Genomic DNA, 20,000 nt, shown 5'->3' with positions numbered 1-20,000 from the left:
AAAAACATGATGCAATCGTCAAAGGATCAAAAAACTTCATAACCTAGTGATAGAGGCCGAACAACACAATCAAAATAAAATCGGAATTCATTTTGGTTCTAAAACCTAGTTTTATTTGAAATTCCTACCATTCTCATATAAATTTTCGATACTATCGTTTTTGTGACGTCACAAAAAAAATCCAATATGGATCTCGGCACTACCTTATTTAAATATTCCTTGGTCTTGGACATACCTCTATATATCGGTACCTATCGAATCACTTCGACGAGTTCTGACGATGTCTGTGTATATTTGTGTGTTAATGCGAATTTGTACCCTTTGTTCTCGACGTTTTTGCAAAACTGGGCTGCACAATTAAAATGATTTATATCTTTGAAAAATGGTTTTTTTGCCTCTCAGTCTATAAAAAAGTGAAAAATATATATTGAAGTTTTTTTCATTGTGAACATTATAAAATGATCACTAAAAAAACGTGTCAATTTGGATTGCGGATGAACATCCTGCAATCACTAATCAAGATTATCCAAAATATTACGTCATATTTTTCATTACGCCATAGGCACGATAGGCGATTGCTTTATTGGTGTACAATTCCTCGTGAGAAAACGAGTTTCGAACCTTCGACAAAATGAAAACCGTGACAATTATTGATAAAATTGACAAAACCAACAAAGTTGTCAAAATCTTCATTCGGTTTGTAGGTATTCCATTTAAGTAAAATGAATTTGATTGCATCAAGGGGTTGTCCCAGGGACTTGATTCTCACATCGTATGCTACGATAGCGATTGTAAGTCCCATCCTTCGCCCATCGTATAATCGTAGGCACAGGTTGCTCTTAAAATGGGAAACGACACAGGAACGCGGACGATGCACACCATCTCATCTTCTCACATAACGTTCATGCTCAAAAAGTTTTTTCCTGAGGAGGAGAGAATTTCGTTTGTGAAAGCAAATTGAAACAAACCAGATGCAAGCCTTTCATTTGCATCGAAAATCCTGATTTTGGATCTGTTCCGGACGAAATCTTTGTACCCAGCAGAGGAAATCTGCTGCGTTTGTTTTTCATCCAATTTGCTATTGAAAATAAGAGCTTTGATGATTGTTGATGACATGTGATGATGATTAACGCGGTACAAATGTTTACATCATCAAACTGTAAAGAAAGAATACTCAAACTGTGGTTAGCATTCACACTGCAGCGTTACCGTTACAAAATTTAGTTTATTTGAGATCTATCTAAAAAAAAAAGGTTTTCCCTTTCAAGAGAATAACTTTAGCTATAAAAAAGATGAATTTTATATTTTATAGATAAGAAAACTTGATTTCTATTGAATGATAAAACAAAATAGTTACTTTCATTCCCTCTTTTTTTTCTCTAAGATTGTTATGAGAAAATTCACAGACGACGTGTGCTTCACATCTATCTTCGCAATTTCTTTCGCTCTATTTCCCGCTTTCGATTGCTCCGTAGCCCAACATAAATCAAATTAGGGGTCGATAATGATCGCAAATTGCAGTGGTTTTATAACGCGCGCGCCCAGCTCAACTACTTCAAGCTCGGAAAAGGTAAACACAAACCATCTACCAACCATTGATTGACCCTAGAGGTCATTTGCGGCGTCTCTCCCACAAACTTTGAACCGGCTCAATCGAGAAGCCTTTTGCATGAACCTTACTGCTTACTGCAAGGCTGTGCCGAAGCAACCTGCTGAGTCGCCTCCGATCGTTACCGTGGAAGACATTTCAATTCATAACTTGGAAACGTTTTAGGTTAGGTTCCTCACGTCTCAGTTAGTCTCAGCTCAAGTAGTCGGAGGCAGTTAAAAGGGGGTGCTTCCAATCACGATCTGCTCCCGTCGTCCCGTGAGTTCAACAACAAAACACCGAGGGGTCAATCCGAGGGAACCTGCCCGGGTCTTTTAGCCAGACCAATGCAGCAATGGTAATGGTAATAATTTAGCGAATTAAAATTAAAAATGCATTAGTGCACAACGAGTTTGCGCTTCTGAAGGCCTGCAAAAAAAAACTAAGAGGTGGGAAGACGTTTAACAAAATCCCGACAAAAGCCAAGTAGTGCTTAGCTATCTTCGCCTGGGCGCAAGGTGATCGTTTTGAAGACTCTATCCGATCCGATCGAGAGTCGAGGTGGGCTTAAGTTCTCTGACTCTCGGACCAACCGTAATTATCGTTCGACTTTTATCACGAAACTTAATTAAAACCAATAATTTATTTGATTGTTTTTCGATTACCCTCCGCCTGTGCCTTCCACCTCCAAACTCTTAAACGAACCTTCCAGATCCCAGTTCAAAACTGGTGTACGATATGAGTTTACCGCAAAGAGAGAGAGAGAGACCTGTTTCCCGCGAATGACTCCATTTGTGCCGAATGAGATCGTGATGCTGCTGCTGCTGAGAAGTGAATTTAACGATGTCCCGTCACTTCACAGTCTCGGTTTTTAATCGCGGGGAAGCCAAAGATTAAAACCCTAAAAAATAAAAGTGCAGGTGAACGCGTTCCACCTTCTGGTTGATTGTTTATTGGAATTCGATTGCTTTCTTCCGCTTTGAACCGAATCACGCGAGAAAGAGAGGATATTTACCGATCGATCCAGAATTCCAGAAACTGCAACCAGAGCGCCAAGGATCGTAAAATTATTTGCCCATGGTTCACCGACGGAAAGGGTCCTGCCTGATCCCGAGATGGCCGGGATCATAATTTTATTGGTTATCAGTGAAATCCGGCATGGAGTTTTTTTCCCTTTTGAAGTCACATGATGCAAATGAAACCGATCGTCGTAAAACAGAATGAAGACTTTATTGAAAGGCAATTAATTTTTCGCGATTTGTTAAACGTTAAAATGATCATAAAAAGAGTATTTCATTGCAGAATGAACTGAGGAACAATTGAATGACATAAAAATGGAATCGAATCAAAAATCTTTTTTATTCTACTTTATCATAACTATATTCCCAAAAAAAGGAAGATTTCATCGGGGACATTTTACAGAGTTATCAATTAGGTTTTCGAATCAATTCATGTTTTCCACGTGATCAGCAGTTATTTCCGTTTAATTTTTCGAAAGGACGAAGACATCATTCACCAAGCAAAATTCTCTTGAATTAACAATTCAATAATAACTCGCCTGGCTTTTTTTTAAACGAACACAAACACATACAAAATCTCAGTGAAACTTGATGTTCCCTCGAAGAGATTTCTTTTTGTTAACTCTCAGCGTACTTCAACCCACAGAAAGTGTACTATGTATGTCGTAACCGGGGATCGATCTCATGTCCGCCGGCTTAGAAGACTTGAAGGCTGTCCTCTATGCCACGGGCTGCGGCTGGATATGATAAAAATTTAAAGGATAGTTGTGAAGTTGTGATATTTGTTATTAAAATTTATTGACAATTTTCTCGAGCATTCTCAGCAGACCCGTGCGGAGGGCGGGGGTTATGATTTACCAAATCCTACCAAAAATGCCCAATAAATTATTAAGTTGACTTTTTAAACCATTTTTTTTTTTCTGATCGTAACGCAAGCTCGAAAAAAATCGACACGAAATTGGCATGATTCTCTCAGAATTCAATGATTCCCTACGTGGGCATTAAGACCTTACCTAGTAAAGCAACTTTGCATACATAGTTTTCCCAAAAATTATCTAGAATAACATTTGAAAAGGGCCAAGATTTTCAGGCAAAGTTTTTATAAACTTTTTTGTCCCGAATATTACCATTTCTACGAAAATTTGGTCTTCGGGAGAGCTTATCAAAAATGATTGAATTTTTTGAAAAAAAATTGTTCTTTGAAATCATACACTGAGAAAAATGCTTTTCTTAAACTAAAACTCAATTTCCCAAATACTGCCTTCTCAGAATTTGATGAGATTTTGTTCTTAGCCGGGTAATAAATCCGGAAACCTTATCAATTTTATTTGAAATTTCCGAAAAACTCGAAGGGGGGAATAAATAAAACTTTTGGTATTTTATTAAAATTTCGAAAAGTTTATCAAATATCCGAATGATTACAAGAGCAAAAATCAAATTGTGAAAGATGGAAGTTTTATCTCCTTTTGTTTTTTTGATTTTATTGAATTTTTCGAAAAAAAAAATACTTGATTTATAGGTTTTGTGCATTGATATAGTATGCAATTTTGTTGCATACAAGCTTTCGTGCTTTTTATTCCAATTTATCAGTTATTGCAATATTTTTTTTATTAACCCCCCCCTTGACCCTTCGCAATGTTCCAACTCCGAGTGACAAAAGAAGGATTTGAAGTTTGTTCCGGCCTAAGTAGGCCTACAAGTCATTCATACATTGCCACTTGTGCATAGTTAAGGGAAATTTTTTTTTCAAAATAAACATTTTCATGACTTTTTATTTGAAAATCGTGTAATTTTTTTTCCAGTATACATTTCCTACCTTTAATTCAAAACTGCTTCGTTGAGTTGATTGTACTGGTTTCGAATAAATAAGAGCTTCGATTGTAATAATTGATAGTTAAAGTAAGTGAAAACCTTGTACTGAAAAAATGCAAACTAAAAACTTTTGCGAAAATATGTTAAATGTTATTTATTATTTTTAAATTTGCCCAAAGTCAATGCAATGGATTACTATAATGATCCGCTTCTAATTAAGTTTTATCATTATTCACCAAAACCATTTGTTTTATTTAATTTTATCAAAACAAAACATAAACAAGTTTTTGTTTGAAAAACTTTTTTCCCTTATAAGTGCTCACTTTGCAATGTTCAAAAAAGTTGTAGACCACATTATTTCCCACCAAAAAAAAAAAAATATCATGGAATTATGAAACGGCCATTTTCCTAATCGACTTAAAATTTTTTGTTGGCATTTTTTCAGTGTAAGATTTCCACTTACTTTTACCATCAATTATTACAATCGAAGCTCTTATTTCTTCAAAAGCAGCATAATCAATTCAGCGAAGAAATTTTCGAATAAATGGTTGGAAATCTACACTAAAAAAATAAATTACATGATTTTCAAAAAAAAGTCATGAAAAAGTTTTTGATGGAAAAACTGTTTTCTTACACTAAACGTATCGCAGGCGGTCAAATGACGGTTTTTGAACTTTGAAAGATGATTACGCCTTATATTTTTTTTTCGCCAATTTAACGACATCTCTTTTTTTAATTTTTAAAATGCTAGTATTTTTGAATTTTTAAAAAAAAATTAAGTGTTATGGTCCCGTTGGCCAAATTACGGCTTACACTGTTTTTGCTAAAACTCTCTTGTTTCTCAACCGATTTTCTACTACAATTAATTATTTTAAAGTTATTTTAAGTCCAAGAAATTTATTTTATATTTTTATCAAGCATCGCACCACCAATGTAGTTACATCAATAGAACCGGTATGGAATTTTCTTTCTTTTGCATATAATTTTTTGCCTAAACCTTACGATAATATACTCAAAATCCAGTGCACAGATGAATTAAGGTGTAGGAATTGTATCAAAAATCCGATTTGATAAAAAGTTTGAAAAACAGCTACCTTTGAAAATTCGTCATAAATTATGTATTTCGTATTTTAAACATCTGAAGATGCCAAAATGTGACAAATTACATCAACTTTAAAATTCACTTTTGAAAATTTGTCTACTGTAACCGGAATATCTTTGACGGTTGATTGATTAAAAAGTTCGGATTTTACACATTTTTTTACATTTTTTGTGCCCATAATCTTAAAAAATTAATTGAAAAAAATTTCCGTATATGCAGCATATAGCTTCTAACTTCAGCTTTTTCAGGCACTAAGTGAAATTTTTTTCGAGCAATTAATAACTAATTTTTAGCAATTTTCCTGAAGCATGTTTTTTCATAAAAAATTCTTGGACTTTAAATAACTTTGAAATAATTGATTGTTGCTGAAAGTTGTCTGAAAAACATATTTGAGCCACATAATAGGCTTTACAAAACTATAATTTTCAAAGAAATCGGTTGAGAAACAAGAAAGTTTTAGCGAAATCAGTGTAAGCCGTCATTTGACCGCTCGCGGTATGAATAGGTATATACAAAGTGTCAGTATGTTAAGTGTTAAGTTTGAACGAGTTGCGATATATGGACGACGTGTAGACCCGGCTTTTTAAAAAATTTCATCATTTTGAGATGGCATTTTTGGGAAATTGAGTTTTAGTTTTTCAAATGCATTTTTGAAAAAAATCAATCGTTTTCATACACTCCCCGTAGACCACATTTGTGTAGGAATTGTAATTTTGAAGCTAAAAGTTTTCATAAAAAATTGGCCTGAAAAGTTTGGCCCTTTTCAAATGTTGTTCTAGATATTTTTTGGGAAAACTAAGTATAACAAGTGCCTTAGTAAGGACTACATACACACAAAGTTTAATTCAATTCTAAAAGGGTCATACAAGAAACAGTGTCGAGATGGCGCAAAACCCATCTAATACGATTTAAAATAATCGAAATGAAGGTTTGAAATATGTCATTAATAAGATATGCAAAATGATCTTCTCTATCCTTAATGTTGCTGAAAAATAAATTTAAAGCAGCATTGTTTACAAATTAAAAAAAATATATTTTCGGAGCAACAGAAACCGAATACGAACTAAAATTTCCAATAATATCAGAGTTAGTTATTTATCATCGATATTTACATTTATTTCCTTTGTTTTTTGCCTTTCTTACAGAAAGGTATAGTTATCGGTCGATTTGGGAGATCCTTAATTATGGGTCTTAGATATACCTTTATAGGTACCTATCGAATCAGCTCGACGAGTTCTGTCGATGTCAGTGTATTTGTATGTATTGGTGTGATTTTTTATAAACTTTGTCACTACGTTTTTGCGAAACTGGGAAGTACAGTAAAAATGATTTTTGTCTTAAAAAATTTGATTTTTTTCCCTCTTCAATGTATAAAAGAAAGAAAAAAAAACAAAATAGTTTGAAAAATAAATTTTCATAGTAATTATCATCAAATCATCACTCCAAAAAACGTGTCAATATGGCTGGCTAGCCACAACCAGCAATCACTAAAATCAAGATTATCGTATGTATGACGTCAAATTATACGTAACGTCATAGATACGCGCTTGCTATCAGTATGGACCTGTCGATGTGTGGAAGGGAGAACAGATAGAATTCACTCCCACTAAGGTCTTGATGACATCCTGACAGAAACCGTATGGGAGGAAAATAACAGCTAAAATTTTCCCGACCAATGGTTATTTTTTTTTTCATTTGTATGGATCAGTTTGAACCCGATCCATTTCAAAAATTTCGGAACCGAAGCCCCGAATTATGAAACTTAAAAATGGTTTTCACCAAGGGGTACGACCCCAAAATTGATGAAGTCGTCGATGAGTACGTCATGCCCACACTGCATGGTACGGAAGCGATAGTAACTTCGCCCAACATTATATTCAGGCACAGATTGCTCTGAGAAGGGGAAAACAACACGGGTACGCGGACGATGTATGTCCTCTCATCTTCTCACATGCCGTTCGTGCTTACGAAGCTTTTTCTTAAGCAGCAACGACAGGAGAGTATTTCGCCCGTGGAAGCAAATTGAATCCAATAAGACAAATGCTCTCGAGCTTTAAGCTCTCGGGCTTGTTTTTTTGTTCCCTTTTCTCTTCCTCTCTTCAGATCTAACGTTGCGTTGTTGTTGTTGGGGTTGGTGTCTAGAGAAAAACGATGACGGCTTGGAGGTCAATCTGAACTTTCACTTGCTGAAGCCAATGGAAGATGACAACCAAACAGTAGCGCCACCAAGCCCTCCATAGTAGAGTTTGAAGCATTTGGGATTTTTTTTGGAACATGCATATAAAGCTAAAAAGCTAATTATCATTATTGACAAAGTTGAAGAAACAGAAAAAAAACCTTTTCGCCAGGTTGACCAAATACAAAAATGACAAAATCGACAAAATTGAAAAAAAATGACTAAATAGACCAATTTGACAAAATTGACGAAATTGACAAACTTGACATAATTCATTGATTTGACAAAATTCACTTAGTTGAAAAAATCATAGAATTGATGAAATATATAAAATTGACAAAATCGAGAAATTGGCAGATAAAATTCACTGAATTGACAAGATTGATAAGACTGACAAAATTAACAAAATTGAAAAAATTGACAAAATTGACAAAATTGAAAAAATTGACAAAATTGACAAAATTGACAAAATTGACAAAATTGACAAAATTGACAAAATTGACAAAATTGACAAAATTAACAAAACTGACAAAATTGACTAAATTGACAAAATTGACAAAATTGAAAAAAGTTAACAAAATTAACAAAATTGACAAAAGAGATGACAAAATCGACAAAATTCACTAAATTGACAAAATTGACAAGATTGATAAAACTGACAAAATTGAAAAAAAAATGACTAAATTAACGATGACAAAGTCGAAAAAATTCACTAAATTGACAAAATTGACAAGATTGATAAAACTGACAAAAATCGACAAAATTGACAAAATTGACCAAATTGACCAAGTCGACCAAATTGACAAACTTGGCTTAATTCATTGATTTGACAAAATTCACTTAGCTGAAAAAATCATAACAATTGATAATATTTATAAAATTGACAAAATCGAGAAAATTGGCAGAGTTGACAAAATTGACGATGAAAAAATCGACAAAATTCACTGAATTGACAAAATTGACAAGATTGATAAAACTGACATAAATCGACAAAATTGACCAAAACGACCAAATTGTCAAAATTCACAAAATTGACACAGACAAAATCGACAAAATTCACTTTATTCAAAAAATTGACAAAATTGACTGGCGAAATTTACAAAATTGACCCAATTGACCAAATTGACAAGATTGACAAATTGACAAAATTGACCAACTTGACAAAATCGAAGAAAATTGACAAAATTGAGAAAATTGGCCAAATTGACAATGACAAAATCGACAAAATGCACTTAATTGACAAAGCTGACAAAATTGACATGATTGACAAATTTGAAAAAATTGACAGAATTTTCAAATTAGAAAAAGTTGACAAAATCATGAAAATTGTTAAAATCGACAAAATTGACAAAATCTAGAAAGTTGGTTAAATTGACAAAATTTACTAACTAACAATGCTGACAAAATCATGAAAATTGATAAAATTGACATTATTGATAAAATGGAAAAAATGACCAAATTAACAAAATTAACGAAATAGACAAAATCAACAAAACAGAATAAAAATCTCAAAATAACAAAATTCAAAATACTACGCTTTCAAAATTTTCAATATTATTAATTTTCAAAATTTATTCTACCGATTTTCTACATTTTGGTATCGTATTTTACTCTAGCAATTGAAATTTTATCCAATAGTTTTATCTATGTATTTGTTTCCTCTACTTGAGAGGTTGAATTATTTGAAATACATGGTCAGGTATCTTTTTTTAAATTGTATTCTTAATTTTTATACCCCTTCCATTTTGAAGATATCATATGCTGTAACTCCAAAAGGAGTAAATCGAGTTAGGTTATAATGTCTTAGAAACGGAATCATACATGATATTCCAGAATCTAGTTATTCAAAAATCTCCAATTAGTTGCAAATAAGGTTATTTATATGAAATTTATGATTATATTAAAAATACTTTTATCCTAATAAAAACTTTGAATCTTTATTTCCTAAATTCATTTTGGATTTATTGCGTATGAAATTCATTAATTATAATTCATAATTCATTTTGTTTTATATGTACCCAAATATAATTTACAGACTGTAAGAAAGGCTACAATCCACTGTCAAGTGTATTAAATCGGGTTTTTTATTGAGAGGTTGATTGAAAATTTCCGCGGTTGTATTTAAAATTTAAAAAATAAATAAAAAATAATAAAGACTGATTCGAAATGACAATTTTTAGGTTTAAACATCAATTTTGGTGCCAATGGTCTACCGCCTGATTTGAGAGATTTTGGTGTCCTGAACTCATATCTTTTGTAAAATTTTGTCTATCAACACTAGTTTTGGTGATATGACTTTTATGAGTTTAAAAATGAATCAGATTTGAGTGTTATCTTGCATTGTATACTGATAAACCTGCAAACCTGCATGGAAGACAAAAGCTGATTCTGAATTTGTTGGAATGGAGAATAGATTCAATAAAAAAAATAGAATTTTGCCAAGGTATTCTAATTTTAAAGATTAATCTTAAAAAGTTAAAATCTACAATTTTTAGAAATTTGAAAACATATCAAAACACATATAAGAAAACCATCACAAAAAATCCTGACATCACTAAAGCAGGCTTTGTTTTTGTTTTTTTTTTCGTTAAACTTATGATGAAGATTGCAAAACGACTCGACTTTTGCTGCAAAAAATATTTTTAACATCTTAATTTAGTTGAATCTGAATTTTTTTTTTGAACTCGTTGAAACTCTCGCATTTTACAGAATTGGGAAAAGTAAAAAAAAATTAACCTATTTTATTTTTATCGCAGAGGTCTTTCCAGAAGGCGCGGTTTTATCCGGGTTTGCCCGGATATTTAATACTAAATTTAGGAATAGTCCGGCCCGGTCTGCTCGATTTCATTGATAATTGCCTGGATTTTGCCTGGAATTTTTTCACTTTATTTGGCAAGTCAAACAATAAAAAACAAATCGTGTTGAATTTTTTTTTATTTTTCTTCTAAAATGATTTTGTTGAGTAATTATTATAACCAGTTTTTTGACAGTCTTATAGGTTAACAATTTGAAATCTGTCGAACAATGTATGTTATTTTTTTTTTTTTAGTTTTGATTTTTGTTGAGGAATTCTGAGCTGTAACAAAATTTGTCAATTTTGAAATCAAATGTCAGGATTTTGCCCGGTTTTTGATAAATATGTTCAAATTGCCCGAAATTGTCCGGCCCGGATACGTGCTGAAAAAATTCTGGCAACCTTGATCGAAACCTTTTTTCTCAATTTTTAGTAATGCTTTACAATTTTGTCAAAAAGGTGTAGAAGTTTATTCAATGGTTTTACTTATTGTCCAAAGTTAATAAAAAACAAGAGCTAATAAAAAATCTTATTGTATATTTTGATGCAGGGTACCAAAATAAATCAAAAAAATCATTCAATTTCTTTGCACTTCGAAAAAATTGGAATTTGCGACCATGTGAAATTTATCAACGTTATTGTGGAGTTCAGCATTTAAAAGAACAAGAACCGCAATATAAATTTGAAACTAAAAATGATTTGTTGAAAAATATTCCAAATCAGCATAAAATTTGTAGTGACATAAATTCTCGTGTGAGCTTTCATTACTTCTAATGAAACATCTTAAGAATTCACTGAAAACTACAGCAAAACTTATCAAGATAACTTTAAAATTCGTATTTCACATTATTACATAAAGACTATTTTTTCCAGGCTACAAATATTCTAAATGGAAAGAAGTTGCGAATACACACTAATAAGAAGACCATTAATTCATACATAATAAGATTATCATTGATGTGAATTTATGTTAAATTCGATGCACATCGAAAAACCATCGCTTTTAATCTAAAATTACAATACCTTCAACATAAAATTACACAGCCAAATTAAAAAAAAATTAAGGTTTTTTCTAGTCAAATAATGATAATATTCATGTTTAGTCTCATAAATTTGTAGTTTAATAGCAGTTTGATTGGCAAAAAAAATCAATCTTTTACATTCTATAGATGTCAACAGTTGATTATGTCGAAAATACACTTTTTTAAATCTGCCTTACCTACAATTGAATTTTCAAACCTGTTTTAATTCAATCGAAAAAGTGTTAAAAAAACTACAAAAATATGATTTTCGCACCAGATGTATATGAAAAATCGATTGATTAATTCAAAATTGATTATTTTGGCACTTATAGTCCGCTGATCCTGAGGGCCTCAATTGCAAATTTTTTCTAGATCATCTGTATTCTTTAAATTCAAAATAGCTGATTTAAAGTTCTGAACTTGTTAAGATACATTTCTTTGACTAGAGAGATATCGTATAAAATCCCGCTGAAGGAAAGCCAATTTTTTTACATGTTTGTTAACAATTATTTTTGAACATCTGGGGCGAAAAATTTCTCGTTATTACAGTATACTTATTTCTTAAACTGAAAATTTCACTTGGAAAATATCTCCAAGAAGGGAGGGGGAGGGGATGGGGTTAATACCCTAAACCCCCGTGGTAAGTACCTTAAACCTTTCAGCGCTTCGGAGTGGTTGAAATTCGTTGTTCCAGATTAGCAGGTTCCAGTAGAGTTCGGTAAGTATCCCAATTTGTTGAGTAGCAGGTAAGTATTCCGGGTAAGTATAACACCATTCAGGTAAGTTCTTCCACAATATTTTATTCCTTAATTTTCTGCTTAATATTCACTTTACAACTATTTTTTTATTCCTAATTTACTAAACAACAAGTTCTTATCAAATATTTACAAAATTACTACACTTTTTCGATCCACACTAATTATCACAGGTTGTTTTGCTCGTTTGACGTCTTCCACTGCCAGCCAAGGAAAAAAGCAACACGTTTTTCCCGAAGGGCCTTTTATATCGGGGCCTGGCGGAAACTGCCTTTCGCAGCTTTGGTTAATGTCATCCGCGCCAATATGACAGCATGCCTCATCGGCCAAAATCCAACTCCAAATCGGTTTCAGAACCAGGTTGCGCCACTGTACTCAATTTCGTGTTGCGAACATCCTGGCCCCTTCAGAAATTAACTTTTCTGACAGCATCTGATTGAACCAAATTTAGGGCGACCCAAGTTGTTTCCCATTGAGCGTGTAGATGTTGTTGTTTACATTCCGCCGTTTGTTGTCGCCGCGGAGTCCGGAGTTTAACGAAAGTGCCTGCAAATTAAGACCCGGTAGCGGTTTTTGGAGGAGAATATTTGCTTTGGACAGGAACTCACCTGATCCAAACAAATTGTGTGCCTTGTAAAGGATATATTGGCTGGAACCTGGTAATTGCCGATGCGAAACGGTGGTGGAGCTCAGTTGAATTGTTGATGCTGGATTGTGTGTTGATGTTCGAAAGTGCCTAGAAGAATAGACCCGGTAGCGGATTCTTTTGGATGTTATGCAGTTTGGAAAGGTACTCACCTGTTCCAAACTAAAATGTGCCTTGTATTGTACATTTTAGCTGGAACCATAACTCGTGCAAGTGTTGGATGTGACTATGATTTCTTCAAAATTCCGTCTGATGTTGATTGCTCAGCGTCGGCAGTTAATTTTGATTCCTCCGATGCTGATGTAATCGGCAACAGGCAAATTTTCGCCACCGGTCTAGTGCACGAGCCCTTGGGAGTTTTAAGAGTTACTACTCTAGTGATTCCATCAGCCCCTGGATGGATTTTTGTGATTCTAGCTGTCGGCCAACGAATAGGTGGAATTCCCTCTTCCTTCAATAGGACAAGCTGGTTCTCTCGTATCGTAACAGGTGGGTTGCACCATTTAACTCTGTGTTGTAACGTTGTCAAATATTCTAGGTGCCAGCGTCGCCACACATCTTGGAAGAGTTTCTGAACGAGTTGCCACTTCTTCAGATAATGAACCGTGTCTGCAGATAGATTTTCGTCTGGTACCGCCTTTAGAGATGTACCAACCAGGAAGTGTCCAGGTGTCAGCGGTTCGAAATCGGAAGGATCGTCACTCAAGGCAACGATTGGCCGTGAATTGAGGCAGCATTCTATCTGGCATAATAGGGTGTGCATGTCGTCGTATGCCAGAGCGCGGTCCCGGACCACACGGACGAAGTGTTTTTGTGCTGAATTGATGGCGGACTCCCACAACCCGCCGAAATGCGATGCCCTCGGGGGATTGAAATGCCAACGGATGTTGCAATCGGCACATTCAATTGCCACCTTCTCGTCGTACTCTGGATTGCGAAGAAGACGATTCAATTCGTTTTTAGCACCGAGGAAGTTTCTGCCATTGTCGCTATGTAGATCGGAAGGTGGACCCCGACGCGAAACGAAGCGTCGCAGAGCCTGAATGAATTTCGCTGTAGTTAAGTCCGAAACCATTTCAATGTGCACGGCCTTAGTGCTGAAGCAAACGAAAACTGCTACAAACGATTTGATGGGTGCTGAACGACGATGCGGAGGTTTCAGGAAAATAGGGCCCCAGTAATCCACTCCCGTTATCGTAAAAGGACGGCTTGCGCTTATGCGTTCCTTGGGCAGCTCCGCCCTAAATTGTTCCACCAATTTAGGGCGAGCTCGGACGCAGATTAGGCAGCGATGGATAATGGTTTTGGCCAGGTTTCTGGCCCCTATGATCCAGTACTTCAGGCGGAGTAATCCCACGAGCAATTGCGGAGCAGCATGCAGATTTCTTTCGTGAAGACACTCGACCAATAATGCGGAAAAACGATGATTGTAGGGAAGCAAAATTTGATGCCTAGCGTCGTAGTTTAGCGGCGATCTGTCAATTCGTCCTCCTATGCGCATTATTTGGCTCGGATCCAGAAACGGTGTAAACCATCTAAGCCGGGATTTGGCGGGAATCGATTTTTAAGCTCGCAGAGCTTCAATGCACTCTGGAAACTCTTGAGCTTGAACCCACCGGATGAGAGTTGTTTCAGCATCGCGGATTTCTGTGGTTGAAAGAAAAGCATGGCACTTCCGAGTCGCCCCCTTCCGAGAATTGTGGCAAAACCGCATGCAGAATGCTGTCACGCGCAGCATGGTTTGATATTTTGAAAATCGTTCTACGAAGGAGTCGAGGAATGTCGTTGTGGTTGTGGTCATCAGACCAGCGGGTTTCGATGTACGGAATTCTAACTGGGTTTCAAAGGAGGATGTCGACGATGATGGTTTCCACTGATTCGAGCGAAGCCAATCTGGTCCTTGCCACCATAGCTCACAGGAAATCAACGTTTGAGCATCGATACCCCTCGAGATATGATCCGCTGGGTTTTGCTGACCAGAGACGTGATTCCAGGATGTACCTTCCGTCGAAAGCTGGATTTTGGAAACGCGGTTTGCGACAAATGTTGTCCAAACTGAAGGACTTGCCTTCAGCCACGCGAGCACAGTAGTTGAATCGACCCAGAAAAACGTCTGGAACTTTTGTCCGAATGCTGAGGATATTTTGTGGTATAATTGAGCTGCTTCGAGTGCTCCGCAAAGCTCAAGCCTTGGTATGCTACGCTTCTTCAGTGGGGCAACTTTAGATTTGGCTGTTAGGAGACCGACAGAAATGGCGCCAGAGGAATCTGTTGACCGGAAGTATGCACAAGCACCATAAGCGTGTTCCGATGCGTCAGAGAACAGATGCAGTTGTATCGTATCGAATTGGGGTAGCACAATGCAACGAGGAACTCGAAGGTGCTCCAGAAGAGGTAACTGCGAGTAGTAGTTTTGCCAGTACGTTGTAAGTGAGGGTGGTAAAGGTTGATCCCATCCCCAGGCTTTGCCGTCGTCTGCTTTGAGACTCCACAGAGTCTGCATGAACACCTTCGCTGTAACGATGACTGGACCTACCAATCCTAACGGGTCGAAGAGCTGAGCAATCTGAGAAAGGGCCATTCTTTTGCTCATGAGTGTGGACTGGGATTGTTCGGGTAGATGAATTTGGAAACGAAAGTGGTCCGAAGTGGGTTCCCAATGCAATCCCAGGGTCTTGATACACTGATCGGTAGCGAGTTCAACAGAAGATTGGAGCGCACGTCTTCCAGCAGGAACCCCTTCCAATACTGAATCCAAATTCGAAGCAAATTTGCGAAATTCGAATCCACCTCGTCTGCACATCTGGTCAAGCTGCTTCCGTACCTCCAGTAATTCTTCGGCCGTCCTTCCACTGGTCACAAGATCGTCTACATACACATCACGTTTAAGAACCTTTGAGCCCAGCGGGAAATCTGCTTGTTCGTCTTCGGCGAGTTGTTGAAGGGTTCGAGTGGCTAGAAAAGGTGCGCTAGCCGTACCGTAGGTGACGGTTCTCAACTCGAATGTGCTGATGGGTTCATCGGGTGAGTTCCGCCAGAGAATTCTTTGAAGAGGTGTGTCACGTTCGTCTACTAGGATCTGACGATACATCTGTTTGATGTCGGCGATGAGCAAAATTGCGTTGATTCGGGTTCTCAAGATGATGGCTCGAAGATCGTCTTGGATGACTGCGCCGACCATGAGTACATCGTTCAACGATTTCCCAGTTACCGATTTGCAGGAAGCGTCAAAGACGACTCGCACCTTAGTCGTGGAACTATCTTCTCTAATGACTGCGTGATGTGGAAGATAGTACTGTGGGCTGGAGAGCGTTGTGTGATCTACTCGTTGCATGTGACCTAGGGCAGCGTATTGAGACATGAACTCTTGGTATTCAGCTCGTAGATCCTTGTTTCGTTGCAAACGGGACTCGATCATGTGAAATCGTCGTAGGGCGATGCTGCGATTGTCACCAATGGCGGATACTGGCTCCTTCAGGGGCAGTCGAACTACGTATCGACCTTCCGAGTTGCGTTGAACAGTGCGAACAAAGTGTTGCTCACAGGCTGCTTCTTCCACCGACACACAAGGAGTAGAATCATCTTCTTCAATTACCCAAAAACGCTGCATAAGTTGATAAAGGTCAGCTACTGTTGTAAGATTGGAAATAACTGGGCTGACTGTATTGAAGCTTGTAACCTTGCCAGACACGACCCATCCCAGGACGGAATTTATCAGAACAGGTAGTGATTCTCCTAGAGGAATTCTTCCAGAAGGCTTAAACAGGTCGAAGAACACTTCTGCACCTAAGATGATGTCGATGGGGGAATTCCGGTAAAAGGTGGGATCTGCTAGCTCTATTTCCTTAGGTAGATTCCATTTTGAAATGTCTAGTGTTGCGGACGGCAAATTGAGTGTGAGTTTTGGCAGCACTAAAAACTCTACGATGGTGGAAAATTGCGTAACTCGAGACTGTATGGTGGTACGAAGTTTACAACGAGCGTGAGTGGAAGACAGGCCGATTCCAGAGATTGATAAGTGAACCTTGGTTCGACGAGACTTCAGCTGCTGCGAAAATGACTCGGTAACGAAACTGCATTCACTGCCCGAGTCGAGAAGTGCTCTCGCGAGATGAGTGTTGCCATGATCGTCGATAAGTTTGATCACGGCCGTTGCAAGGAGCACCTGGTGGGGGTGACCCTTATTGAGAGACTTTCCAACTGCTGCTGATAGAGAAGAACATTCTCCGCTGACATGAACAGGATCCTTGGGAACCATCGCATCCGCTCTAGGTTGGCTGGATTCGGCAGAAGAGGTTTCTTGACTGCACAGTTGACTGTGATGGCGCCCTCTACATTTGCGGCAGGAGTTTTTCGATTGGCAGGCTTTGGCTTGATGACCCTTGCGTAAACAATTTCTGCACAGTTGTTGGCGACGCACGAGCTTGTCCTTGTCTTCGACTGACATCTTTGAGAAGGTGGAGCACATATAGAGTGGATGATGTTCACAACAGGCATAGCATTGACGGGACGAATATTGCGTAGCACCATTACTTATGATCGATGTACGTTGAACCTGCCTTTTGGGAGCCGGAGCCGAAGAAGTTTCCAGATGCATGTTGCTGACGCTCTGCAAAACGGTGACCCGTCGTTGGAGAAAGCTGACCAGATCTTGAAAGGTGGTGGCTTCATGTGATGATGAAAATTCTTCCCAGTCTCTTCGTGTGGTAGAATCGAGACGAATACTGAGCATTCGAATGAGCAAGACATCCCAGAATTCCGTTTTTTCTCCCAGCTGCTTCAAAATACGAACATTGGCTTCAAAACGTTCAACTAGCGAATGAAGATCAGCTGCGGATTCTTTCTTCAACGGAGCAAACTCAAACAGAGAGTCAACGTAAGTTTGCTTTAGTCGTGCCGGATTTTGAAAGTGATCGATGAGTAAGTTCCAAGCCACGGGGTAGTTGTTGGCGCTGATCGCAATCGTCTGTATAAGTTTCAACGCATCCCCAGCCAACGAAGATCGAAGGTAATAGAATTTCTGAATATTGGATAATTCACTGGAGGAGTGTACCAGTGAAATAAACAGATCATGAAAGTTTAGCCAGTGTTCGAGCGTTCCATTAAATACGGGGAGTTTCACATCTGGAAGTCGAATCTGGGAAGAAGCAGGGAAATGCGAACTGGACTGACAAAATTGTGAACTTGTTGTTGTTATTTTATTCACGGACAGCAGAAAACCCTTGACACGATAGTAATCCGTCTCGAACTGTGCTCGCTGTTTGAGTTGCTGATCGATCACAGCGGAATCTTCGACATCAGCAGCTTCAAGCTCGGCTTGAGTTTTGCCGAAATCCGCCCATAGGACACCAAGATTCTCCAGTCGCACAGGGACTTCCATCGACTGGGTTTCTTCATCAAAATTGTCCACAAACACTTTGATGAGGTTGAACGACGTCTCGATGCTACGCAATCGCATTTTCAGCGACTTGATTCGGCGTTCCGAAGCCATCACTCGGTCGGCTATCTAGAAAACAAATTCCCAGCGGAGCACAAAACGGTCACACGATAAAGTAATTGGAAACCTAATTACCTTCTTAAGGCAATTAGAATGCCTTGTATAATTTCAACAGCAATCCACACCAACGATGAAGTTCAAAGACGTAGGGTTCCGGACGCTCGGAGTTCGACGGGCATCCGGTTCGAAGGACCATATGGTAAGTACCTTAAACCTTTCAGCGCTTCGGAGTGGTTGAAATTCGTTGTTCCAGATTAGCAGGTTCCAGTAGAGTTCGGTAAGTATCCCAATTTGTTGAGTAGCAGGTAAGTATTCGTTCCGGGTAAGTATAACACCATTCAGGTAAGTTCTTCCACAATATTTTATTCCTTAATTTTCTGCTTAATATTCACTTTACAACTATTTTTTTATTCCTAATTTACTAAACAACAAGTTCTTATCAAATATTTACAAAATTACTACACTTTTTCGATCCACACTAATTATCACAGGTTGTTTTGCTCGTTTGACGTCTTCCACTGCCAGCCAAGGAAAAAAGCAACACGTTTTTCCCGAAGGGCCTTTTATATCGGGGCCTGGCGGAAACTGCCTTTCGCAGCTTTGGTTAATGTCATCCGCGCCAATATGACAGCATGCCTCATCGGCCAAAATCCAACTCCAAATCGGTTTCAGAACCAGGTTGCGCCACTGTACTCAATTTCGTGTTGCGAACACCCCGTTCGCACGGCCTAGATGCTTAGAGTACCTTTATTTTTTTATACTATAGGGGAGAATGGGGATTTTTGATCACTGGGGTTACTTGATTCCTTAGCTTTATCTTGGAGCTGGAATGTTTTACAAAGATCTTATTAATGTTCTACAAAAATGAGCCAAATGTAGCTAAACAACAATGCACTGTGGTCCATGACGGAACTTTATCGTGAAAAAATTAATTACGAAGATGCTATAAGAAATTGACAATTGGTGTCTTCAGAAAAAAATGCAGACACCACGTACATATGACGTTTTATAGGAGAATTATGAATTTTTGAATATTAAAATGTTAGAATGTGTCGAAATAAACAACATTCCCAGCTAACATGAAATCGTAATAGAAATGATAATCCAAATCGAATATTAAGACATTTCCAATAACCATCGTAAACAAGTTGGTGTTGAGTGATTTTCTATCATTCATTTACGACAAGCTTTGCCACAAAAAATTTAAATCGTATAGCAGTCTTGTCAATTCGTAATATGTCTCCAAAATGTTGAGAATTTGCTTATTCGACATTTATGATTTTAATGAACTGATTCACGATAAATTGGCGGTCCTTGACACTCTATCCGGTCTCTTCCTTTCTTTGACCGGTTCGTTAAAAGAAAATCTCATTTATAGAGCTGTATCGTGGTTAATATCCACTGGTGAGTTGGCATCGTGGTAAGATACCAAAAAGCAAACTTGGAGGGTTGGAGTTCAAATCTCGGTCGCGGAAATTTCGTTCAATTCGAGTTACCTGAAATCGTTTATTTTGCTTTTTGTGGGGAAATCGAATCGTTGGAATCTTGTCATTGTTGATATATCGCCTTCACTTTTGTAGCTATATGAT

General features: G+C 37.4%; 2 protein-coding genes across 2 annotated transcripts; both read right to left on the bottom strand.

Moving 5' to 3' along the window:
* Window positions 1–13,140: 13,140 nt before the first annotated feature.
* Window positions 13,141–14,415, bottom strand: LOC129741290 (uncharacterized). The gene has a single exon (XM_055733016.1). The coding sequence runs from the start codon at window positions 14,413–14,415 to the stop codon at window positions 13,141–13,143; it is 1,275 nt and encodes a 424-aa protein (XP_055588991.1).
* Window positions 14,416–14,478: 63 nt separating this feature from the next.
* Window positions 14,479–18,405, bottom strand: LOC129741289 (uncharacterized). The gene has a single exon (XM_055733015.1). It carries the CDS (start codon window positions 18,403–18,405, stop codon window positions 14,479–14,481), a length of 3,927 nt encoding a protein of 1,308 aa, XP_055588990.1.
* Window positions 18,406–20,000: the final 1,595 nt, after the last annotated feature.

The sequence above is a fragment of the Uranotaenia lowii genome, chromosome 2, assembly GCF_029784155.1.
Source record: "Uranotaenia lowii strain MFRU-FL chromosome 2, ASM2978415v1, whole genome shotgun sequence".
NCBI lineage: Eukaryota > Metazoa > Arthropoda > Insecta > Diptera > Culicidae > Uranotaenia > Uranotaenia lowii.
The sequence above is the reverse complement of the archived record's forward strand: the minus strand, read 5'-3'. Positions and strand labels throughout refer to the sequence as shown.

Coding starts and splice junctions, on each gene's coding strand:
- LOC129741290 (XM_055733016.1), bottom strand. CDS start 14,415: ATGCGCATAGGAGGACGAATTGACAGATCGCCGCTAAACTACGACGCT.
- LOC129741289 (XM_055733015.1), bottom strand. CDS start 18,405: ATGGCTTCGGAACGCCGAATCAAGTCGCTGAAAATGCGATTGCGTAGC.